Below are 26,529 nucleotides of genomic sequence, written 5' to 3' on the forward strand. Positions count from 1 at the left end.
TTCGGTTTAAGTATGGAATGAATGTTTAACTCTAATAATAGGTTTAATGTTGTTTGTTGATGACTTAAAAAGACTATTGGAATTTGAGGCATATGACAGTGCTTCAATAGTTGTTTCTGTCAAACTTATAGTAGTATATATTCTTCTATATATTTTCTCATGAAACCATTTTTATCATGCATGGTTCACTCTGTTGAAAGTATAATTTCATCACTATTTCCACAAATTTATTGAATCTAATTCCGGTTCATATAATGTAGTATTCAATTTTATTATTATAGTTTAAATTCTCAATTTGTATACTATGTATAATCTCTTCTTGTTAAACTCTTTAATTAAAATAATGAGGTGATGATTTTTTTACTAATATTTATTTTTGTGGGTCATATTTTAACTTATCATATTATTTTGGTCAAAATAAACAACTCATTATTATTTATTTATCATTTATTTTGATTTGGTAGTAGTGTATCCAATTTGACTGTACATAGAGATTTTCCACTCTATAAATAAAACTGAATGCTCTGAGTTAGGAATTTATGAAGGCTTTAATCAAAATATTTCTATAAAAAAAGGTCAAATACAAAAATGTACCCTTCCTTTTTTTTTCTTCAATAAATTTAATTTTGATTATTATGATGTATATCTTATCCAAAATAAGCATTATGATGTACATTAACATATGAGGTAAAATTATACTATGGAAATAAAGATATAGAAACAGTTAGATATTATTTTAAATGGCTAAAATTAATTATTATGGTTCTTTTATAGAAAAAAAGGGAAGGATAGTGTAGACTTTCCCCTTCCTCAAATATTTGGGCAATTCTGTAGAGTTCTATGTCTGAATTTTTGTCTTCTATATTTAAATGAAATAATTAATTGAATTAAGTTTGTTCTTTTATAGAAGGAAAATGATTGATTGGGTTTAGACCTTTCTCAATCTCCGATTATTTGAACATTGTTGTAGAGCTCCCTGTTTGGATAATTGTCTTCCGCCTAAAACTCTCAACATATCAAACCTACCTTTTCTCACCCCCGCCACATCCAAATTATTTTCATAAGTCAACTTTTGACGCTTGATCCAACGTCTAGTAGTACCTCGTTTTTAAAAGCTTTTCACAATAAAAATGGACGAAACTGATTAAGTTTAGACTTTCTCTGTTTCGAATATTAGGATACTGCTGTAGAGCTCAATGTTCAAACATTCATCTTTCATATTAAAATACAATAATTATTAGCATTAGGTCATTTCTCTTATAGAAGAAAAAGATTGATTGGGTATCAACCTTCTCTTTCTCGATTATATGGACACTGCCGTAGAGCTCTCTGTCTGATTAATTGTCTTTCGTTAATGAACTTTGACCTAATTTGCCACACATTTTCATAACAAACTTTTGGATGAAAAGAGAGTGATTGGGCTTTGGCCTCTTCCTTTTCGAGCATCTGAGTACTGCAGTAGAGCTCCCTGCTTGGATGCTTGTCTCCGCTTAAAATCAACTCAAACTCATCAAACTTGTTTTTCGCCCTTGTGCGACTCCGAAAACATTTTCAGAAAAGAGTATGCAACATCCATTTTGATGCGAACATCACTCTCTTTAAAAGCAATCCATCTAGTAGTTCTCTTTTAGTATAACTACGTATGCCTTGAGTTCTTCATAACATATGAAGATACGTAGGAGCAGGGTTGTGAAATATTGTCAGGTACATTAATATTAAAAAACCTTAAGTCTTTCCTTTCTTTCTTTCTCTTTTCTCACTCGATATGTAGAAGTTCGCAAATGATATCACGCTAACACTCTAACACGAAACTAATTAAACACTACGCCAAATAAGGGAAAAGAGGGCGCTTTTTTTTGCCTATAACAGCGCTTTAAAGCGCCCTCTAATCTGGCGCTGACATAGGTAAAGACAGCGCTTTTTTTCCTGGTGAAAGCGCTGTCTAAAGTGGCTCTTTAAGCCCTTTAAGGGCCACTTTAGAGGGCGCTTTTTAAAGAAAGCGCCCTCTAAAGTGGAAACATTTAAGGGTTTAGAGGGCGCTTTTACTGGAAAGCGCCCTCTAAAGTGGAAACTTTTAAGGGTTTAGAGGGCACTTTTACTGGAAAGCGCCCTCTAAAGTGGAAATTTAAAGGGTTTAGAGGGCGCTTATTTTGGGAAGCGCCCTCTAAAGTGGGTGGTTATTTCAATTTTTTTTTTAAAATGCGCTATATTTTTTTATTTATTTTAGACAACCTGTATATTGAAGCAGTACACCCAAAAACTGTATAATTTGAAGCCCTTTTTCACACATTACATTCAACAAGCCTTATATACAACAATCCATACATATACAATAATCCACTGATATATAATCGTTTAACTTCTAAAGATTCTAAATATACAACCAATTCATAACTTAAAAAGAAATAAAACTAAGTAGCAAAAGCATCTCTGAGATATATGTTTTTTTTGCTAGCAGCAGTCTTCTTAGCAACAACCTCTTTTTGTTCAATATCAATAGCATGAACCTAAAATATCATAAAATTAGTTAGGTGATGTATAAGATCAAGAATTAACATTTTCTATGCATAAATATCATATAATTGTGTTTATACCTTTTTTTTTGATGCAACTGACTCGATTTGCTGCGTAATCCCCTTATATTTTTGGTCTCTTATCTTTTGAAGATAGAATTGATATTTGTTTAGACGGACATGTTCCATTGTCGTAGAGGGATACTTTCAAATATCCAGCATCATCATCTACGCGAATGAGGCTTGACGACAATGGAACATCTCCATCTAAACAAATATCAATTGATACTTTCGAGTATCCCTTGCCCCTTGCACAAATGATTGACTTCATAATAGCCATTTTACCTGTAATAAAGAAAACAATTAAAATCAGATGACAAATGTAAAAACAATTAAAATCATAAAAGTCATTTTACCTGTAATAAAGAAAACAATTAAAATCATTTGACTTGTACCTTTTTCACTAAGTTCTCTTTCTTTTCTTGGTTGGAATATGTTCTACATGTCTCTTAACAACACGGACGGTTGGATTGATCCAAATACCCTCATTATGATCATTTCTAATATATGAATCATTTGATATAATATTCTCATCTTGATCATTTCTGGTAAACGATTCAATCTCAACATCAATATCACCTTGATCTCCAGTGTTTTCATCAATTACTTTGTTGGAAAAAAGAACTATAGACCATTTCGTACTTTTCGGATCATTGACATAGAACACTTGTCTAGCTTGAGAGGCTAGAATAAAAGACTCATCTTTGTATCCCACCCTATTAAGATCCACTTGCAAAAATCCTGACTTATCCATTCGAATGCCGTTATTATTTTCAACCCACTTGCAACCAAATATAGGAATCTGAAACTTCTCATAATCAAACACCCAAATGCGCTCGATAACACCAAAATACGACAGATTTGCAAATTTGGGGTTTAAGTCCTTCACACTTGATATGTGCATTGCTTCAGCTACCACGGTGACACCACTATTCTGCATAGTACTTTTATCATCTTGTTCTTTGGTATAAAATGTGTATCCATTAATCGCGTATGCGCTATAAGAAAAAACATGGAAACTTGGACCATATGCTAAGCATCTCAACCTTTCTGTTATTGAAGCGGGATCTGAATAATACTTTGAATAAATATGATCCTTAAACCAAGGTATAAAACATCGATTGTGCTCTCGTACTATCCAATTTTCATTTCTATTGGGATTTAAACCTCGGAGAACATCCTTGTGAATTTCAACATACGGCTCAACCTCATTCTCATTGTGCAGAACATACAAATGCACTTGATCCCATTCGACCCTTGATACTGCCACGATTTTATTTCCAATTAGATTTTTTCCTTCTTTCTTTTCGACAAGCTGAGACTTGGGGAGTCCGATTGACTGAACATTAGACAAATATTCAGTACAAAACTCAATCGCTTCTTCAACAATGTATCTTTCAACCATACAACCTTCTGGTCGACTTCGGTTCTTCACGTACCCTTTTAATATTTTCATATAACATTCAACAGGGTACATCCTGAAGGTGAGAAAAACAAGAAAGGGGGGTTTGAATTGTTTGGAAAAATAAGCGCTTTTTTAAAATGAAAACCACACAAAAATTTTATACTGGTTCGCTTATAACACAAAGCTACTCCAGTCCACCCGGCCAAGGTGATTTCGCCTTCAACAAGGACTTAATCCACTAATCTTGAAAGATTACAAATAACGTCTAAGAGAAAGATCTCTTAGTCCTCTCAAGTATACAGACTTCACAGAGTCACTTGAGGAAATAAACAAACAATAGATAAAAGATTTATGTAATCTAGAGTGCTTCTAAGAAAGCAATATTACAGTATTGAGAACAAGAGTTTTTCACGTTATAAGCAAAAGCTTCGTGAAGATCTTTAGAGAGCAAGAGTGTTTTTCTTGAGCGTTGATGTTTCAGTATAATTTTGGCTTGATGGCTTACTGATACTTGTGTAGTACTGAATGTTGATTTGCAGTCCTTTATATATAGAAGTGAGGTAGTAGTTGAAACTGGTGGATATTAAAATGAATTTACGCCATCACTTAAATAGCTTCTGCAGGATAACTTTCTCTCCTTGAAATGACTACTTACCACAAGTAGTATCTTCTTTATTGAAATTGGAGATTAACGTCTCTTTCTTAATTAGGAAAACCATTTGCAAATCTTTACTTGACTTTAACGTTACTCTTCCATGATTAGCAATTCCATGATCAGAGTATTTGTGTTTCTGGAGAATCTTGGAATCTTGCTTCTGATGTTGATCTCTTGTGAGTTCAGATAGTTTCTTCAGATAGCGCTGATAACTTCTGGAAGTTAGAGATAGCGTTGTTCAGAGTCAGAACATCTAGAGCTTACTTCTTGTTCAGATGCTTCTGATACTTTGCTGTTTTGCTCAGAGTTAGACTTTCTTGAACGTGTCTCCACTTCAGATGCTTCTGATCATTTGATAATTTGTATCTGATCTGGTTTTGTATCTGATGACATCATCAGATTTCTTCCTTCTTTCTTTAGAATCCTGCACACTTAGAAACTTTTCGTTAGGGTGCCATTTTTGGTTTCATCCTTTGTTATCATCAAAATCAAGGAATCTGTTGTAGAACAATTTTTGTTCTTACAATCTCCCCCTTTTTGATGATGACAAAACAAACTTAATTAGCAGATGAAACATGAATAATATCAGATCAGATAGATAAGAGCTCCCCCTGAGATAGTGCTAGGGAGTTCAGATAGTTCTTACCAGAGCTTCTAAGTAAAGAGGTTTCTTGATACCTTCTGCAATTTCTTAAGTCCAGGTTAGATAAGTTTATTGTTAAGAAAAATATGTTGCAGAATGCTTAGGGTATTTAGACAATATTTTCATCAGAGCTATTAATGACTTCTCCCCCTTTTTGTCAGAATCAAAAAGACATAGCAAAAAATAAATAAATTAAGAGAAAAACTTGTATTCAGATAAAAGCACAAAGGCAACTAGAAAACATCAGATTCAGAGAAAATAAAACAACAGGCAAGCAAAATAAATCCTAAGTGCCTAAGGGTTCGGAGGCGGAGGCATTCTCTGAAGCAACATTGCAAGCATGTTCTGGATGTTGTCGTTGACATTATCTTGCTTGTCCATTCTGGCCCGGAGTTCATTCTGATCTTGCTTAAGTTCTTTCAGAGTCTGAAGAACCATAGGGATGACAGAAGAGGACTCTCCCAGAGTCAGAGCCTGCTGTGCTTCAGCTTCAGCAGCAGCTTGTGCTTCTGCATCCGCCAGAGCCTTAGCTTCAGCTTCCTTAATCCTTATGATTTCAGCTTCCCTTGCTTTTTCTTCTTCCAGTCTTCTTGCTTCTTTAGCTTCTCGCGCAAGTCTCTCTTCCTCTAGCCTTCTGGCTTCTTCAGCAGCTTCTCTGGCAAGTCTTTCCTGGAGTCTTGCCTCAGCATCTCTGATGTAGCCATTTCTGACTTGTTCAGAGATGTTTTTCAGTCTAAAAGCCTCAGAGGTCATCCAGCCAATGACTCTGTTCCAGTGTGTCCTTACAGATTCAGGATCATCACTGACTTCAGAGTTAGTGGTCAGAGACTTGACCTTTTGTACTGAAGCCCCTGCTACCAGCATGATGTCTTCCTCAAGGGTAGGTACAGAAAGTTTTGGTTCAGAGGTTTGAGGTGAAGAGGTTGGAGGGCTGAGATTTAGTGTGAGAGGTTCAGATTCTGCTTCAGGTTCAGATCTTTGGGGTGAAGCGTAAAGAGGGTCTAAGTCTAAAGGTTCAGTTTCAGTTTCTGATTCAGGTGCAGCAGAGGTGTTTGGTGGGTTGATATCAGAGGTGGGAAGGTCAGAGGGTTGGTCTTCAAAAGGTTGGTTTTCAAAAGGGATGGTGGTTGTTTGTTGTGGTGGTGAAGTTATTTCAGGTTTTGTTGGTTGTTGTGAAGCGTGGTTTAAAGCATAAATTTGGGCTAGGGTTGGAGAGTTAGGGTCTGAGAGTTCTGGGTCAGAAGAAATGTTGAGGTATGGTGGTGATTCTGGGGCTGTGGAAGAAGAAGAAGAGGAAGCGCTTTGGTTCATTTGTTCAGGTTCAGAGGGAGGTATGAATGTACGGGCGATATTTAAAACTGGTGAAGGCTGAGAGGTTCTGATGGTTGAAGGTGGGATTTCAGAGGTTGTATAAATTGGTGGTGTTGGGAGAGGATTAGAGGAAGGGGTAGAGGAAACCATCGGAGGTACAGAGGAAATAGGAGGAACAAACATACCAGTAGAGATTTTCAGAGGAGCTGGAGATCTGCTTCCAGAAGATTCTCCAATTCTGGCCTTCTTTGCCTGTGATGCAATCTTCTTCTCAGAGAGACCTCTTTTGTATCTGACGAAGGCGTCTTCTGAATCCAGACAATCGTCGAGGCTGAAGTCAGATATGTCAACACCTTCATCCAGCAGACGCTGAAGATAGATAGCAACCGCATCTCTGGGTTCATTTTTGAAGAACCTTGTAAGACCATGGGGCAGCTTCCTCTGATCTTTCAAGGCATCCCAGGATGTATCCATAGTGGGTCTGACTTGAATCTTCTTGATTATTCCCATACTCTTGAGATTTCTGGCGTTCAGAGGCTTCCCAGTATCTATTGCCAGATCATCCATCAGTTTGGTCTTTTCCAGATGATCTACCAGTCCGTTCTCGATGAAAACATCAGATAGCAATCTTCCCAGAGGGATGTAGGATCTGGGCTTCATGTTATTTCTGGTTTCCTTGACAGAATCTCTGAGGTATCTGAAAAGGAGAGCAGGGAGGCAGATCTTCACACCCTTCTGAATGCATTACAGAATGCATTTCTGATCTGCATTGATGTAGTCAGAGGAGTTAGAGGCTGGACGGTGGTGAATAGTTCCCAGAATGATCTTCAGCCACACTCTGAGGTTCTGATGCAGCTCTTTGTTCTTTGAAGGATTTCCTTCAGTGTTGGGTTTGAAGATTGTTGGATTGATTACATCAGTAATGCGCTTTGACCTAGGAGGGATGTTGTAAATCCTTTTGCCTCCATCTCTCTCCATGTTCAGTAAAGAGGCAATTGACCCTTCAGTAATTACAATCTTTACCCCCAGAACATAGGAGACGATGAAATGGTCATCTACATCTGCAAATCTCCAGAACTCCTTGATGAGAAGTGGGTAAACAGGACCATAAAGCCTTTGGAAGTAGTTTTCCCACCCTTGTTTACGAAGTTCTTCAGTAAGATCAACGCCATTTCTCTTCAAGTTGTCGAAATCTACTAGCGTTTCACACAACACGTCCAGTCCTTCAAAAGGGGTTGATAGGTTAATATGACGTTCACGGTCAAGAACATGGGGTTCTTTGTAAACAGGGGTGATGGTGACGCTTGTAACCGTTGGAGTTGGAATGCTTGAAGTTTGAGCAGTTGAGCTTGATTCCATTTGTTGAGAAAAGTTAAACACTTCTTGTTGTTGAGCGTCCATGGTGAAGAAGAAAATGAAGATTGAGAGTTTGCAGAGAATGCTTCAGAGAGGTTTAGGGTTTTAGAGTGAGTGAGAGTGATAAGTGTGTGAAATGTGAGAAAAGTGTTTAAATACTCTAAGTAAAAACACATGCAAAACGACACATCAAATTGCGTTAGTACAAAGCTCAAGATTGCACGCTTGGGGGAAAAATGATTACAGCTAATTAATGAATGTCTAATCCCAACAGTACGCACACTGCTCAAGGAGATTTCAAACGTCTGTCCTTTGAATTTCTTTTGACAGCTGTCTAGAAGTTCTAGGGTTAGACGCTTAGTGCTCCACGTGTTGATGTATCTGATCTTCAGGAATACCAAAAGATTGGTTCCTGGAGATTTCTAACTCAGATATCTTCTTAACTGGTAGAAGTATCAGAGTCAGAGGCAGAAGTACATTTGTTTTTATATCAGAGTCTCATTTTACATTTTCAGAGCCACACTTCATTCAGGGCAATTTTTAATGTTCAGATTTTCTAAGATGAAAAGAAATCTATCTTCAGCTAGAGGCTTAGTAAAGATATCTGCCCATTGATGTTCTGTATCAATGAACTTCAATGTTACTATCCCTTTCTGAACATAGTCTCTGATAAAATGATGTTTTATTTCAATGTGTTTGGCTCTGGAATGTAGAATGGGATTCTTGCTTAAACAAATAGCAGCAGTATTATCACAAAAGATAGGAATGTTACTCTCAAAGATTTGCAGATCTTCTAACTGATGCTTCATCCAGAGCATCTGAGTTGTGCACAGTGATGCTGAGATATATTCTGCTTCTGCAGTTGATAGAGCGATAGTTGACTGTCTTTTGCTAGCCCAGAAGATTAGATTGTTTCCCAGAAGCTGGCAATTTCCAGATGTGCTTTTTCGTTCTAGTCTATCTCCTGCATAATCTGCATCACAATAACCAGAAAGTCTATACTCTGATGTTTTCTTATACATCAGGCCCAGGTTAGGAGTTCCTTTCAGATACTTAAGAATTCTCTTAACTGCTGTTAAATGAGATTCTCTAGGATCTGATTGGAATCTGGCACAAAGACAGACGCTAAAGAGAATATCAGGACGAGTAGCAGTCAGATAGAGAAGAGAGCCTATCATACCTCGATAGAGCTTCTGACAAACCTTGTTGCTTACCTCTTCCTTTTCAAGAATGCAAGTTGGGTGCATGGGAGTTTTTGCAGAGTTGCATTCAGTCATGTCAAACTTCTTCAGAACGTCTTTAATGTACTTGCTTTGATGAACGTACGTGACTTCTGGAGTTTGATTAATTTGAATTCCCAGAAAGAACTTTAGTTCTTGCATTAAACTCATTTCAAATTCTGCCTGCATTAACTTAGAAAATTCTTGGCAAACAGAGATATTAGCAGAACCAAAAATAATATCATCAACGTAAATCTGGCATATCATGAGATCATTATTAAGGTTTTTACAGAAGAGTGTAGAATCAACTTTCCCTCTGATAAAATTTTGTTCCAGAAGAAAATTGCTTAAACGTTCATACCAAGCTCTGGGAGCTTGTTTAAGTCCATATAAAGATTTTTTAAGTTTAAAAACATGTTCTGGAAAGTTTGAATTTTCAAAACCTGGAGGTTGATTGACATACACTTCTTCTGAAATATAACCATTAAGGAATGCACTCTTGACATCCATTTGATATAATTTGATAGAGTGATTAATAGCAAAAGATACAAGAAGACAAATAGATTCTAACCTCGCGACTGGAGCAAAGGTTTCATTATAATCAATACCTTCTTGTTGACTATAATCTTGAGCTACCAGTCGAGCTTTGTTTCTGACGACTTCTCCTTTCTCATTCAGCTTGTTTCTGAATACCCATCTGGTTCCAATGACGTGAGTGCCTCTGGGTTTAGGAACGAGATCCCAGACATCATTCTTTGAGAATTGATCTAATTCTTCTTGCATGGCTGAAACCCAGTCGTTATCTTGAAGTGCTTCATCACAAGACATAGGCTCAATCAGAGACACTAGTCCCAGAGGAGTATCTTCAGAAGTCCTGAAGGTAGATCTGGTTCTGACAGGTTCGTCCTTGTTTCCCAGAATCAAATCTTCAGATACATTGATACGACTTTTAACTTTCTTTGGGATTTCTGGAGATTTAATTTCTTCAGAGTTCTGAGTGACAGTTGCTTCTGGATTTTTATCAGATTCTACAAGAGTGATTTCCAAATCTGCAAACTTTTCAACTAGCTTTGACTTTTCAGGGTCAAGCTTATCATCAAATCTGACATGAATTGATTCTTCCACAATTTTGGTTTCTGTGTTGTATACTCTGTAGCCTTTAGAGCGTTCTGAGTATCCTAACATAATACCTTTCTGTGCTTTGGAATCAAACTTGTTCAGATGTTCCTTAGTATTTAATATAAAGCAAGAACATCCAAAAGGATGAAAATATGAAATGTTTGGTTTTCTTCCTTTACACAGTTCATAGGGAGTCTTTTCTAGAATAGGTCTTATAGAGATTCTATTCTGAATGTAACACGCTGTATTTACAGCTTCTGCCCAAAAGTGCTTTGCTACATTAGTTTCATTGATCATGGTTCTGGCCATTTCTTGGAGTGTCTTATTCTTCCTCTCTACAACTCCATTTTGTTGTGGAGTTCTAGGGCAGGAGAAATCATGGGATATTCCATTAGAATCAAATAATTCTTCAAAATCTTTGTTTTCAAATTCTCCACCATGATCACTTCTGACTCTAATAATTTTAGAGTCAAATTCTTTTTGCACTTTCGAACAGAAACTAGTGAATACAGAGTGAGACTCACTCTTGTGCTTTAGGAATTTTACCCATGTCCAGCGACTGTAATCATCAACAATGACTAGTCCATACTTCTTTCCATTAACTGATGCTGTTTTCACAGGACCAAATAAGTCAATGTGAAGAAGTTCCAGAGGCTTAGAGGTAGAAACAACATTTTTCTTTTTAAAAGATGTTTTTGAAAATTTTCCTTTCTGACAAGCTTCACACAGAGCATCTGAAGAAAACTTCAGTTTAGGTAGGCCTCTGACTAACTCGAGTTTAGTTAGCTGAGAAAGTTTCCTCATGCTAATGTGGCCCAAGCGTCTGTGCCATACCCATTGCTCTTCGTGAACTGACATTAGACATTTAACATTTTGATCTTTTAAATCAGAAAGATTTATTTTGTAAATGTTGTTTTTCCTCTTGCCTGTGAAAAGGACAGAGCCATCGTTCTGATTAATGGCTTTACATGTTTTTTGATTGAAGATTACATCATAACCGTTATCACTTAATTGACTTATGGATAACAAGTTATGCATTAATCCTTCTACATAAAGGACATCAGATATAGAGGGAAGAGTACCATTACCAATAGTTCCGGAGCCTCTGATTCTTCCTTTCTGATCTCCTCCGAAGCCTACAAATCCAGCGTCTTTAAGTTCCAGACTTTGGAACATAGACTTTCTTCCCGTCATGTGTCGCGAGCATCCAGAGTCCAGGTACCATGACTGGTGTCTGAACTTTGCTGCATAGGATATCTGCAACATAGACAATCTTATCCTTTGGTACCCAGAATCTCTTGGGTCCTTTCAGATTAGTTTTCCCAGAGTTTCTTATAACTTTGGGTTTTCTAGCATTTTTAAATTTTTGTTCTTGTGTGTGTGTATAGTGATATGAAAAGGGAGACTTAAGTTGGTTTCTGGTAGAAGTTTTATCTTCCTTAGGATCATACCCAATTCCCTTTTTATTGTTCTGACTAACTCCATAAATCATGGATGCCATAATACTCCTATCTATCCCATTTTTCAGAAATTCTTGAAAGGCTTCTTCGTATTTATAAATTATTGCATTTGAAGTTTGTGGAATTTGAGATAACGCTTCTTCTAATTCTAAGCTTTTTCTTTTTGCTCCATCTCTTTCTAATGTTAACAATCTAATTGTATCTTCTTGTGCTAGAATTGTCATCTCAAGCTTGCCACAATCTTCAAATTTTGCTTTAAGACAGCCTTTAATGTTTTTAAACTTTTGTTTTAATTTCTGATATGAGCTAAGAGTTTCTGACAAACAAGATTCTAGATCAGATCGAGAGAGTTCAAAAAATACCTCTTCAGATTCTTCATCTGAGCTACTCCTGGATGTGGTAGCCATAAGTGCCACATTGGCCTGTTCATCAGAGTCAGATTCTGATGATCCAGATTCACTATCATCCCAGGTAGCCATCAGTCCTTTCTTTGTCCTGAAGGTATTCTTCTTGAAGCTTTCTTTTCTAGGGTTGTCTTTCTTTAGCTTGGGGCATTCATTCCTGTAATGACCTGTTTCTTTACATTCATAACAGGTAATATCTTTGTTAGATTTACCTTTTGAAGTTGATTCAGATCGATCCCCTCTGGGTCTTGGTCTTCTGAAGTTGTTGTTCCTCTTTTTCCAGAGTTGCTTAACTCTTCTGGTTAGTAGGGACAATTCTTCTTCATCATCAGAGTCTTCTGGTTCAGAGTTGTCAGTATCTTCAGTTTCTGCCTGGAGAGCTTTGGTTCTGTCAGGTTTCCGTCTTTCAGATCTGGACTTTAGCGCTACGGACTTGTTCTTTTTCTGAGGCTCATCTTCCTCTAGTTCTATCTCATGGCTTCTGAGAGAACTGACAAGTTCTTCAAGGCTGATATTGTTCAGATTCTTTGACAGCTTCAGAGCAGTAACCATAGGTCTCCATTTCTTTGGCAAACTTCTGACTATCTTCTTAACATGATCTGCAGTTGTGTATCCTTTGTCTAGCACCTTGAGACCTGAAATAAGAGTTTGGAATCTAGAAAACATAGCCTCTATAGCTTCGTCATCTTCCATTTTGAAGGCTTCATATTTCTGGATAAGCGCCAGAGCCTTCGTCTCTTTGACTTGGGAGTTTCCTTCATGAGTCATCTTCAGAGAGTCAAGTATATCTTTGGCTGTCTCTCTGTTGGTGATCTTTTCATATTCGTTGTATGATATAGCATTTAGAAGTATTGTTCTGGCCTTGTGGTGATTTTTGAAGATACGTTTCTGATCTTCTGACATCTTATTTCTGGGAACTTCAGCTCTATTTTCTGAGACTGGAGGTGTGTATCCATCTGTGACAATGTCCTAGAGGTCAGCGTCATAACCAAGAAAGAAACTTTCGATTCTATCTTTCCAGTAATCAAATTTCTCTCCATCAAAAACAGGAGGCTTAGCATTGTAACTATCTCTTTCATTTGAGTGGGCCATGGTTTTTCTCGTACTGGATCTCTCTACACTGTTAAGTGTTTGATTAGAAAATCAATAACAGAGCCGGAGCTCTGATACCAATTGAAGGTGAGAAAAACAAGAAAGGGGGGTTTGAATTGTTTGGAAAAATAAGCGTTTTTTCAAAATGAAAACCACACAAAGATTTTATACTGGTTCGCTTATAACACAAAGCTACTCCAGTCCACCCGGCCAAGGTGATTTCGCCTTCAACAAGGACTTAATCCACTAATCTTGAAAGATTACAAATAACGTCTAAGAGAAAGATCTCTTAGTCCTCTCAAGTATACAGACTTCACAGAGTCACTTGAGGAAATAAACAAACAATAGATAAAAGATTTATGTAATCTAGAGTGCTTCTAAGAAAGCAATATTACAGTATTAAGAACAAGAGTTTTTCACGTTATAAGCAAAAGCTTCGTGAAGATCTTTAGAGAGCAAGAGTGTTTTTCTTGAGCGTTGATGTTTCAGTATAATTTTGGCTTGATGGCTTACTGATACTTGTGTAGTACTGAATGTTGATTTGCAGTCCTTTATATATAGAAGTGAGGTAGTAGTTGAAACTGATGGATATTAAAATGAATTTACGCCATCACTTAAATAGCTTCTGCAGGATAACTTTCTCTCCTTGAAATGACTACTTACCACAAGTAGTATCTTCTTTATTGAAATTGGAGATTAACGTCTCTTTCTTAATTAGGAAAACCATTTGCAAATCTTTACTTGACTTTAACGTTACTCTTCCATGATTCGCAATTCCATGATCAGAGTATTTGTGTTTCTGGAGAATCTTGGAATCTTGCTTCTGATGTTGATCTCTTGTGAGTTCAGATAGTTTCTTCAGATAGCGCTGATAACTTCTGGAAGTTAGAGATAGCATTGTTCAGAGTCAGAACATCTAGAGCTTACTTCTTGTTCAGATGCTTTTGATACTTTGCTGTTTTGCTCAGAGTTAGACTTTCTTGAACGTGTCTCCACTTCAGATGCTTCTGATCATTTGATAATTTGTATCTGATCTGGTTTTGTATCTGATGACATCATCAGATTTCTTCCTTCTTTCTTTAGAATCCTGCACACTTAGAAACTTTTCGTTAGGGTGCCATTTTTGGTTTCATCCTTTGTTATCATCAAAATCAAGGAATCTGTTGTAGAACAATTTTTGTTCTTACACATCCATCTCATATAAGCTGGTCCACACAATTGTGTCTCTTTCACAAGATGAACAACTAGATGTACCATTATGTCAAAAAATGATGGAGGAAAAAACATTTCAAGCTCACACAAAGTAATAACGATTTCTTTTTGCAACATTGGTAAGATCGCAGGATTGATCACCTTACTGCAAATTGACTTGAAGAAAGAACACAACTTAGTTATAGTGCTTCTTACTTTTTCTGGAAGAATAGAACGTATACCTATTGGGAGAAAATGTTCCATTATAACATGGCAATCATGGGTCTTTAAACTCTTTAACTTGAGGTCTTTCATAGACACAAGTCTTCTAATATCTGAAGAGTACCCTTCTGGAACTTTAACTTCACTTAGAAACTTACACAATATTTTTTTCTCCTTTCTAGATAGAGTATAAGCAGCAGGAGGTAGATATGTTCGTTTTCCTTTCTTCAAGGGTCCTAATTCAGTTCTTATTCCCATCGCTATCAAGTCCTTTCTTGCCTTAAGGCCATCCTTAGACTTTCCTTGTATATTGAGTAACGTGCCAATAACACTTTCAAATACATTTTTTTCAATATGCATAACATCAAGAAAATGTCTCACATACAAGGACTTCCAATACGGCAATTCAAAAAAAACTGACCTCTTCTTCCACCCACTTTTGACAAGTGTGTGGGCAAAAGGCTTGCCAAACTGAGTATCCAAATCTTTCACCTTTTCAAAAATTTGATCACCCGTCAATATAGGTGGAGCTCTGCCTTGTTCTGTCTCTCCATTGAACGCCTTTCTCCATCCACGGTAGTGATGATTTGAATTTAAGAATCTCCGATGACCGAGAAAGACATTCTTCTGACCAAACTCCAAGCGCTTCCAATCTGTTTTATCTTCACAAATAGGACACGCACATTGACCTTTTATGCTATACCCTGATAGATTTCCGTATGCTGGAAAATCATTAATTGTGCCAAACAACATCGCCCTCAAGTTGAAACTTTCTTTCCTATATCCATCATAAACCTCCACACCGGTCTCCCACAAAATCTTTAAATCTTCGATTAAGGGCTTCAAGTACACGTCTATGTCATTCCCTGGTTGTTTAGGTCCAGAAATCAACATAGACAACATCATGTACTTACGCTTCATACATAGCCATGGAGGTAGGTTATAAATCATAATAATTACAGGCCATGTACTGTGTGAGATACTCTGGATACCATGTGGGTTCATTCCATCAGTAGATAATGCCAAGCGAAGGTTTCTTGATTCTTCTCCAAATTCAGGATAATCATTATCAATTTTCAACCACTGTGGTGAATCTACCGGATGTCGATACTTTCCATCTATAATTCTTTCATCTGCATGCCAGGTCAAGTGTCTTGAATCGGTTTCACTACGAAACATGCGTCTAAATCTCGGAATAACAGGAAAATACCACAAGACTTTTGCTGGAGACAACTTGTTCTTATATCGCGAGACACCGCATTTAGGACACTCATTTAACGATGCATACTCATTTCGAAACAAAACGCAATCGTTTGGACATGCATGTATCTTATCATAGCTCATGCCAATAGAGCACAACATCTTTTTGGTCTCATATGTTCGATTGGGAAGAACATTATCCTCAGGAAGCATATCTTTCAAAAGGGCTAATAACTCTGTGAAACTTTTATCCGACCATCCATTGCCCGCCTTTAAGTTGTACAACTTTAATACCGCAGACAATCTTGTGAATTTAGTGCAACCATCATACAAAGGTTTCTCTGCATCACTTACCAACCTCTCAAACATTTCGGGACAATCCTTAAGATCTCCTTCAAGTGCTTCTGCAATCTCTTCAACTCGATCACAATCGTATGTATCTGCGCCACTATAGTTTGAGGCATAGGTCGTACTATCCCCCGGTTCAACATTCTCGTTACTTTTCTCACCATGCAAATTCCAACATGTATAACTTCGGTCAATTCCATGCCTCATTAAATGCGATGTCAACTGAACTGCGTCAACCCGTTTCCCATAACAACAACCCAAGCAAGGACATATCATTCTACTGGGGTCTTCGGCGTGCGCAATGGCAAACTTAACGAATTCTAATACCCCATTCTCGTACTCTCTCGACAATCGATTGGAAGACATCCATGTATTATCCATTACTAATTAGAATAAACAAAAAACAATTTCAGAAGAGTTCAAACACATTCGGACCTAGGTTTCTAATGATACTGGTGTTGACACAAAATCATATGTTCATAGGTCGTATAACCCTAACTACTGGGTAATGTAGTCCCATTGCATGCGCTATCATGGTCACTAAAAACCAACCGTCAATTTCCTAATAAACCCAAACTATTTAAATGACTATGAATATTGAAACTTTACAGGTCGAAACAAACGTAGCATAGACAACAATAACATAAAACTGAAATTGGGTAAAGCTAAAACAAAGCAATAGTGCAAGTAATAATGTATGCATCGTGTACCTTTGATTGGTAGAAGGAGGAAACGCGCAGTAATAATGTAGATCTAACAGAGGTGGAAGGAAAACGCCTTAGAACCCTAACGTGAAAAAGAACGAAAATAACAGATAGTGAAATAACAAAACGTGCAGTATGTTATAATTTTAATGTGTACTAAAGGGGACATTAGAGGGCGCTTGTGGAAAAAAAGCGCCCTCTAAAGGGGGCCTAAGAGGCGCTTATGGAAGCGCTCTCTAAGGCTTTCCAGAAGCGCTTTATAAGCTGGAAATGCACATGGACTTATAGCAGCGCTTTATTAAAAGCGTCCTCTAAGGGTAACCTTAGAGGGCGCTTTCTAAAAAGCGCCATGTATTGTTGTCCCTCTATCTCCTCCTTATTTTTTCGTTTCACCTTAGAGGGCGCTTGTGGAAAAAAAGCGCCCTCTAAAGGGGGCCTAAGAGGACGCTTATGGAAGCGCTCTCTAAGGCTTTCCAGAAGCGCTTTATAAGCTGGAAATGCACATGGACTTATAACAGCGCTTTAGTAAAAGCGCCCTCTAAGGATAACCTTAGAGGGCGCTTTCTAAAAAGCGCCATGTATTGTTGTCCCTCTATCTCCTCCTTATTTTTTTGCTTCACCTTAGAGGGCGCTTTATTACAAAAGCGCCCTCTAAAGTGCGCTGTCTATTGCTCCTTATTTTTCGCTTCACTTTAGAGAGCGCTTTTGTAATAAAGCGCCCTCTAAGGTGCGCTGTCTATTCCAGTTTTTGGCGTAGTGAAATGGGTCCCATTGAGTACGATGAATGTGAGGGGTGCTAATACCTTCCCATTGAAGAACCGACTCCCAAACCCGATTTGGTTGTGATGACCATTTCTTTTTTCTTTTCGTGGGTTTTATCCATATTTCCCCTTTCCCTCTTTGGGAATAAATAAAGTTCGTGGCGACTCTGTTTTGTTTATATTTAGAGCGTTCCTTACGCTCGGGTATTTTTCGCACCGCGACAGTTTGGTTGTGTAATCTTTCAAGATTAGTGGATTAAGTCCTTTTTGAAGGCGAAATCACATTGGCCGGGTGGACTGGAGTAACTTTGAAATTCAAGTGAACCAGTATAAAATTCTGTGTTGAACCTTTTTATTTTGCGTGTGTCTTAGTTTGTAAAAAGTTTTATTTTCCAAAACAATTCATACCCCCTTTCTTGTTTTTCTCTACCTTCATAGAGCTCACTGCTTGGATGCTTATCTTCACTAAAAATCAACTCAAAACTCATCAAACTTGTTTTTGCCCCTTGTGCGACCTCAATTTTTTTTCCAGAAAGGAGTATGCTACATCCATTTCTACGCGAAACAAACAAAGACTTCAACCTCCAAGAGCGAGCATTAAGTAAAGTTTTAACCACTCAAATTCGATCTAAGCATTAATATCTAAAAATAATCCATCAAGTAGTTCTCTTTTAATAGAACTATGTATACCTTGAGTTCTTCATAGCACCTGAAGATACGAGCATGATTGTGAAATCTTGTTAGACACATTAATATTAAAAAACCATAAGTCTTTTCTTTATTTCTCTTTTCACTCTAACACGAAACTAACTAGATGGGTCTCATCGAGTACGATGAATGTGAGGGGTGCTAATACCTTCCCCTTGCATAAACGACTTTAGAACCCGATTTGGTTGCGACGGACATTTCTTTTTGTTTTTCATGGGTTTTATCGATATTTTCCCTTTCTCTTTTTGGGAATAAATAAAGTTCGATGGCGACTCTATTTTGTTTATATTTCGAGAGTTTCTTACACTCAGGTATTTTTCGCATCGCGAAACTTAGAAATGCGTCTTTCTTCTAATTCAGAGAGGATAAACTCGGGGCAGTCATATCCAGTGATCCAACTTCCTCAACCCTGATTTCATGAGATCCCTCATCAAGATTTTGCATGTCAATTTCTTCTTCTCTATTCGACCCCAATTTCCTAGAGGACTCCTCTCTCACGATATTTTTATATGAGATTGTCCTAGTCAGTGTAGCCTTGAGAGAAGACTTTTCTATTCCAACAGAAGATGAGATTAAATCTTCGAAATCCCTAACCTTGTTGGAGACGCAATTTAGGAGATCTTCCTCTTGCATGTTCAAGTTTGTGAGAGCAAAACCTAATGGTGGCGGCATAGTCATGAGCTCACCGGAGACACAAAGACGCGGAAGACGAACAAACCCAAAGACCAAAGAAACAACTTGATTCAAGACTCCTTTAAAGTCCATATCGTTCAAGTTCATAACCTTAGGATTAAGAGTTTAAACCAAGATCAGAGGAAACACCATAGAAGAGTTCAAATCTTACTGTAAAGAAACAGAGATGTTACCAGTAATCGTCTTGCACCGCACCTGAAAACTCCTAACACCTTGTTAGGTGACATCCGCCACCGCGTCGAAAATTGCCTAAACCTTAGCGAAGCTCCTTATTTAAAATAGAATTTATAGATTTTACAAATGTTTTTTATATTTTGGTCATGTTGTTAATATGGTTTTAAACAAATTTATATTTTGAACATTCATATCCAAAATAAAAATCAAATTAATCTATTTTATAAAAATCACAAAAACTTGTAAATTAATTTTTAAAAAAATTAAGAAGAGAAGTATTTTTTTGTGTAAAATTCTTTTTCTTGAAGAATTTTTTTTCTTCAAAATATATATTTTTTTCAAAAAATATATATTTTTCAAAAAACAAAATATATGATTTTATTTTTAATTTTAAAAAATATCATTTTTAAAATAATTAAATAATTTTTTATTCAAAAATTAAAATTTCTGTTGAAAAGAATATTTTAAAAAAAATATAAATCAAAGTTCATTATAAATATAATCGATTAATAATTAATTTATAACATTTAAAAAAAATAAAATTCGATTATGATATTTAATTTTAATAATCAATTATAACATACCCCATTAGTCCTATATTATAAGCAAATTTTACATTTTTTTTAATTTATTAAATAATTAATGTATCTAATACATTAATTATTTAATCAATCTTAAAAATGAAATGTAGGGATTATAAATTATACTATATGACTATGGATTGGTTATAAAATTTAATAGTTATGAGCATTAATTGTGTTTCTAGTAATAAATAACTCCTATAGAGAGAGTAACAATCAAATAATTATATCCTCGTATTTCTATAGTATTAATAAATCTGAGATTAACGGTCATTATTTTACTTAGAAAAATTAGTAACAAATGTTATAGTATTTTTTACCGTTTATTTTATGAATGAACCTCTATCAAAAACTTAAACAAGCTATTTAAAAAATAAGATGACAATGGAAATGATGTGATAGTTTAGAATTAGAAGTACAGTATGATTACTAAAAAATATCTAAATTAATTAAACCATGTTTTGCTTAAGAAAACAAATTATCTTAAAACTTAGGAAATTGTACTTTAGCACCACAACTACCCATTGGAACACCAGGGCACTCAATGAACTTTGACCCAGAAGTGTCCACACACATGTAAACATTCAAAAGCTGACTGTTATGTGCTGAATCTCTATTACATTCTATTCCTGGTAGAAACCCTGTAGCTTGTTGTATAGCATCTAAAAAGCTGTATTGGTCGTAAAATTTATCATCCGGCTCAATCCCTGAAATTCATTGCCATTAAATAGTTAGAAATGTTTCATATATGGTTCATCAAATGCTTTAAAACCATGCTTGTTACCTGCATTCTTGAGAATCTGAAGTAGGTTAAGTTTTTTCTTGAGTTTGAGAGCTGTTTCAAAGTAGTCATGTTGAGTAAGCTTAGATTCTGAACAGGTGCCATGTTGCATCCATTCGTGTGACCATAATCTAATACCATTGCTACTTGGACAGCTTAAAGATGGCCAATTCTTTTCCAAATTCTTAATGAGGTCTGAGATCTATATAAATTAAATATAACTTTATTATAGATGAGTTTTTCAGTAGAGAAATGCACTAATAAAATCATATACATCAATTAAATACATATATATATATATATATATATATATATATAGTTTTAAAAAAAAAATGAATACCTTAGATTTGTCAAGGACACTATGAGGATCACAGTTTGAGGGAAATGATGCATCATTGTAGTTAGGTCTAAGTCCATAAATGGTGAAATCTGCTATAGGTTTTCCGGTTTTCGGATAACAGCAGCTTTGCTTTGTGTCACAGTATGAGCCTGGCCACTGCATCATCATTAACAAAGAAACAATGCAAAATTCAAGAATGAAAAATTATATATATATAGGAAAATGGAACATTCATGGTTAAATGATTTACCTGCTGGATAAAATAGAAGAAAGCAAAATCTTGAGCAGAAAGGCATTGAAGTGATAAATATTGAACTATCAGAAGATTGGACAAAAATGAAATGTTGCTGAGTTTCATTTTCTTATGTTTTGTGTATAAATTGTGGTAAGGATTTTTGGAACTTCATAAGCAAAGGGTATTGATATAGTAGACTCAAAAGTGGTGTTACATATTTATTGCAATGATGTTGAACTTATGATGCAACAATTAAACACAAAATTATTGACAGCAAAATTGGAGTTAACCAGTCCACGAACTCAGTCTATAGCATTAAATGGTGTCCTAGTATGTCCTTAAAGCTTTGTCAGATCTTTTTTTTTCAAATTTGAAATTTAAAAAGCTAAGCATAATAAATGCTCAAACTCTTCCCCGCCCTTATTTTTCATTGACTTATGGATGGAGATCTCACAAATATATTAGATCCTTGCAAATAGTAATGTCGTAGTGAATACTGTTAAGTATTTAACATAAAAATTGTAATAAGTATTTGTTCCTACTTAGGCGGAAGACAAGCGAACATCACCCTAATAATGTATTGGTCCATATCAAAGATAATATGGTCTCAATATTGTCCATCATGGACAATGAGATTAATAATCAGGAAAGGCGGTATAAGGGAGAATATGCGCAAGACTTTGGGAACATATATAGTTATGCCCTAAGAAGTCATGCTATCAGAATACGTGATTGAATTTCATCAGAATACGTGATTGAATGGAAATCTTAGGTGACATAACAAATAATATTATGACACATGTTTATAAGAAGGTTTTGCACTCCCGAAAATCCTATAATCTACCTATAAAGAGGGAAAAACCTTGTGATCAAGGTACACATTCTCTAAAATTTAAAAATATTATTTCATGTCTTATTGAGTCATTGATTTAAGGGTCAAAGTGTTTGAATGTATCATCCCTTCCTCTCTTTTTTCCTGCATAGAGAAGAACATTAACAAAGAAATCAATGTTGGATCTGCCATTATATCAAAAGTGAATCTATCACCAAGACATATTAGATCTAGATCGGATCATAGTTTTTGTCAGTGGAAACGATAAATACAACATTATCTTCCCATCAATTCCATAATAAATGATGCGTTCCAGTAACACACCTACACTTGATGGTCAAAGATTCAAGATCCCAACTAGTGTTAGAAAACAACCAAACTCTAGCTTGTTATGAAAACCTTCGTCTCGAATGGGTATTAAATTAGTGGGACAATGTATCCACAATGACCACATCAATGGAGTAATATGCACCAGTTCGGAGAATCTACCCATAAACTCACACTTTAAAAGCAAAAAAGAGACTAGATTCATTAGATTCTCGTCATCGATAACCAATACTCACTCCCCGACGAGAGTTATTATTTTCTCTCACAAAATAATCCACTCCTTAGAAGCATTCAAACAATCGAGAGACCCCCATATTTTTTTTATAATGAGGAATTGGTCAACGGTGTCCCGAAACACCGCATATACTTCACTGTAAGGGTAAGGATGGTTGGCCATGACGTTCACCACGTGTTGGTCAACCAAGGAAGTTCGTGCGATATCATGTACAATGAGACATACAAGAGACTAGATTTACATCCAACTATGCAACCATACTACGAAGGAAGTCTCCAATGCTTTGACATGACAATCACAAGACCTTTAGGATATGATGAGCTCCCAATGGCCTTTGGGGATAAATAAGAAATGAAAATCATTAAAGTCAAGTTCCTAATCATTGAATGTGAATCTATTTACAAGTGTATTTTGGGGAGACTGACTCAAGCTACCTATGGTTGTCTCATCGACCGTCTATATAAAGAATAAATTTCACACTCTAGAGAACAAAATCTCGATGATAGAAATTGTTGTGAATCGATGTCGTCAAGAGAAAATCAAAATATTAGAAAGATTTGAGTTTCTTAAACAAACATAAGAAATCCCATTAGATTTTACGAAAGAGAAATAAGAGAATAAGGAGGAAGAAGAATCAGTATTTATTATAATTTTTTACTATTCATTTTCTCAATAAGGATTCAAAGATTACAAGTAAATATCAATAGCCAAAAACCTCTCTTAACAACCTGAGAGAAACAGTCTATTTATATAATACTAAGCTAACTTAAACAATTTCACTAAATAAAAGGTCCAATTCGAAATGCTATCAATTCTAGCATTTCGACTACTGCATGCTTGACCATACTTCGACCACATCATACATAATCAACATGTAAATAGACTTCGACTACATGTCAAACCTATGTCGAACCAAGAAGCTACCCTTATTGAAGCTAGAGTTCGATCCAAATTCTCAACAATCTCCACCTTGGAACAAACTCTACAAACATCAAGGAAAAAAATTAGATTTCTTCATGCAGCTTTATCAACTGCACACATTGGTAAAACTTGCAGCTTGGCAATGTCTTGGTGATTATATCAGCATCATTGTCTTCAGTCGAAACCTTCAACACTTGGACTTCTCTACACTCGATTATCTCTCTAACGAAATACAGCCTCACATCGATGTGCTTGGTTCGCTCATGATAAGATGAATTCTTTGTCAGGTGTATTGTATTTTGACTATCACATGTAACAATGATAACTCGACCTTGAATTTTCATTTCCTTAGCAAACCATTTAAGCCACAATGCTTCTTTCACAACTTCAGTGAGGCAATATACTCCACTTCAGTGGTTGATAAGGAAGCAACCTTCTGAAGTGTCACTTTCCAACTAATTGTTGTGCCAAACATAGTGAACTCATATCCAAATATAGATTTTTTGGAATCCATAAAACTTGCATAATCAAAGTTGACAAATCCCTCAATTTTGAATTTGCTATCATCACCAAAGGCTCCACCATAAATAAGGACTCTGCTCAGAGACTCATTTATGTACGTTAAAATCCACTTTAATGCTTGTCAGTGTGCCTTCCCAGGATTGACCATATACCTGCTTACAAGGCTCACTTTGTATGCTATGTTTGGCCTCGTATAAATCATAACATACATCAAAGAAACTACTATACTAGCATACGGAATGATGTTCATATAGGCTCTTTGGACTTCAGTACCAGGACTTTGAGTCGAACTCAACTTGAATAGAGGATTAGTCCGTGTTACAACAGGCTTTGATTCGACATACCAAACTTGTCGAGAATCTTCTTCAGGAATTTCTCTTGAGATAAGCATAATCCCGATTGCTTTCTATCTCTCTGGATATCAATCCCAAGAATCCTGGAGGCAAATCTAAATGTCGAACTCCGTATCAATTTCATCCTTCACCTTCATAACATCCTCGACACTGTTACTTTCTCTGAGGATTTCATCCACATAAAGCAACAAAATAACAAGTGAATTTTCAAGTCGAATTCTGAAGTAAATACAGTGGTCGAACTGGCTCCTAGTGAAACCTATGTGTGCCATGAACTTATTGAATCTCCTATTCCATTCCGAATAGATTGTTCATGCCATACAAGGACCTATTCAACTTGCATACATAATCTTCCTTTCCCTTTTTTGCATATCCTTCAGGTTGCCTCATCAAGATTGTTTCATCTAGGTCGCCATACATGAAAGTTGTCTTCACATGCATTTGTTCAAGTTCTAGGTCGAACTTTGCCACTATGGCTACCAACATTCTAATGGATTTATGCTTTACAACAGGTGAGAATACATTGTTAAATTCGACACCTTCTTTTTGAGTGAAGCCTCTAGCAATCAGCCTTGCCTTAAATTGCTTCGACATCACTTCTTTGATCCCCTCCTTAAACTTAAAGATCCACTTACAGTTGACTAACATGGCCCCTGCAAGTTTCTCAATCAGCTCCCAAGTCTTATTATCATAAAGAGATTTCATCTCATCATCCATGGCTTTTAGCCATTCAGTCTTGTTTCGACTCCTCACAACTTCCTTGTAATCTCTAGGTTCTTCATCAGGGACCTCACTTGCAGAGATTAAGGAAAATGCTATGAGATCTTCATAACCAAGTCTCTGAGGTGGCTTAAGGATTCTTCTCGACCTGTCTTTTTCCAACAGATAGTCATTATCAATCTCCTCAGCTTCAACAACACTTCTGCTTCTTCTTTGACTTCATATGGGTTATGCAATTCAGCATCGACATGCTCCACCTCAATAGGAATTTATTCATATTCCAGCCCTTCTTCAGAGATCTTGGTACTTAGACTAATGTCATCAGTTTTCTTGAACGCCATTTCTGCTTCATTGAAAACTACATCTCGACTTGTGATACACCTCTTGTGACCTAACTCTAGGCACCCCAACCTATAAGCTTTGATTCCTTCAAGGTATCCAAGAAACATACATCTCAGAGCTCTAGGTTCGACCTTGTCTTGCTTAATGTGAGCATAGGCTAAGAAACCAAATACTCTAACTCTGTCGAGATTAGGTGGATATTTCGACGAGACTTCTTTAGGTGTTTTCACCTTCAAGGCAGTCGAAGGGCACTTATTTATCAGGTATGCTGCAGTCACAACAACTTCTACCAAAAACACCTTCTTTAATGCTGCATTAACCAGCATGAACCTCACTCTTTCTAGAATGGTTCGATTGAACCTTTCAGCCAAACCATTTTATTGGGGAGTTCCTATCGTAGTTTTGTGCCTTGCAATACCATACGCATCACATATAGTTGTCGAAAGCCTCGTTGAAAAATTCAAGACCATTGTTAGTCCTCAACCTCTTGACCTTCATGCCAGTTTGATTTTTGACCAGGGTATTCCAACTCTTGAAATTTTCAAAAGTTTCATCCTTAGCTTTCTGAATGAATACCCATAACTTTCTGGAATAATCATCAACTATGATAGTAAATACTTTTCACCTGAGAGTGAAGGATTCCTTGCAGGCCCCCAAAGATCAACATGAATATAATCAAGGGATCCATGTGTTCTTTGTTTACCTTTGTTAAACTTCACCCTACAAGATTTACCAAATACATAAGGTTCACAAAACTCTAGTTTTTCGACCTTGTCACCACACAACAGATTTTGTTTCGACAATTCAACCAAGCCTCTTTCACTGACATGGCCAAGTCTCTTGTGCCATATCTCAGTCTTTGTAATAGGTTTCATGGATGCCACATCTGCTGAACCACTTACAACCTCAACCTCAAGGGTCTACAAGCCTTATTTCTTCACGCCTCTCGAGACTTCCTTCGACCCCTTTATTACCCTTAGGATACTCTTCTCTCCTTTGAAAACATATCCTTTCTTATCGAATTCACAAAGACAAATCAAATTTCTCTTAAGTTCAAGTACATACCTGACATAAGTCAATAGCCTTATAGATTAATCATGG

The 26,529-nt window shown here is 36.4% G+C and overlaps 1 protein-coding gene across 1 annotated transcript; it reads right to left on the reverse strand.

Moving 5' to 3' along the window:
* Window positions 1-20,199: 20,199 nt before the first annotated feature.
* Window positions 20,200-21,470, reverse strand: LOC127119508 (ribonuclease 3). The gene is made up of 4 exons (XM_051049746.1): window positions 21,192-21,470; window positions 20,942-21,097; window positions 20,605-20,803; window positions 20,200-20,527 (listed from the first exon to the last, which is right to left on the reverse strand). The coding sequence occupies exons 1-4, from the start codon at window positions 21,297-21,299 to the stop codon at window positions 20,304-20,306; spliced, it is 687 nt and encodes a 228-aa protein (XP_050905703.1). The 5' UTR covers window positions 21,300-21,470; the 3' UTR covers window positions 20,200-20,303.
* Between the last annotated feature and the right edge of the window lie 5,059 nt (window positions 21,471-26,529).

The sequence above is a fragment of the Lathyrus oleraceus genome, chromosome 2 (genome assembly GCF_024323335.1).
Source record: "Lathyrus oleraceus cultivar Zhongwan6 chromosome 2, CAAS_Psat_ZW6_1.0, whole genome shotgun sequence".
Taxonomy (NCBI): domain Eukaryota; kingdom Viridiplantae; phylum Streptophyta; class Magnoliopsida; order Fabales; family Fabaceae; genus Lathyrus; species Lathyrus oleraceus.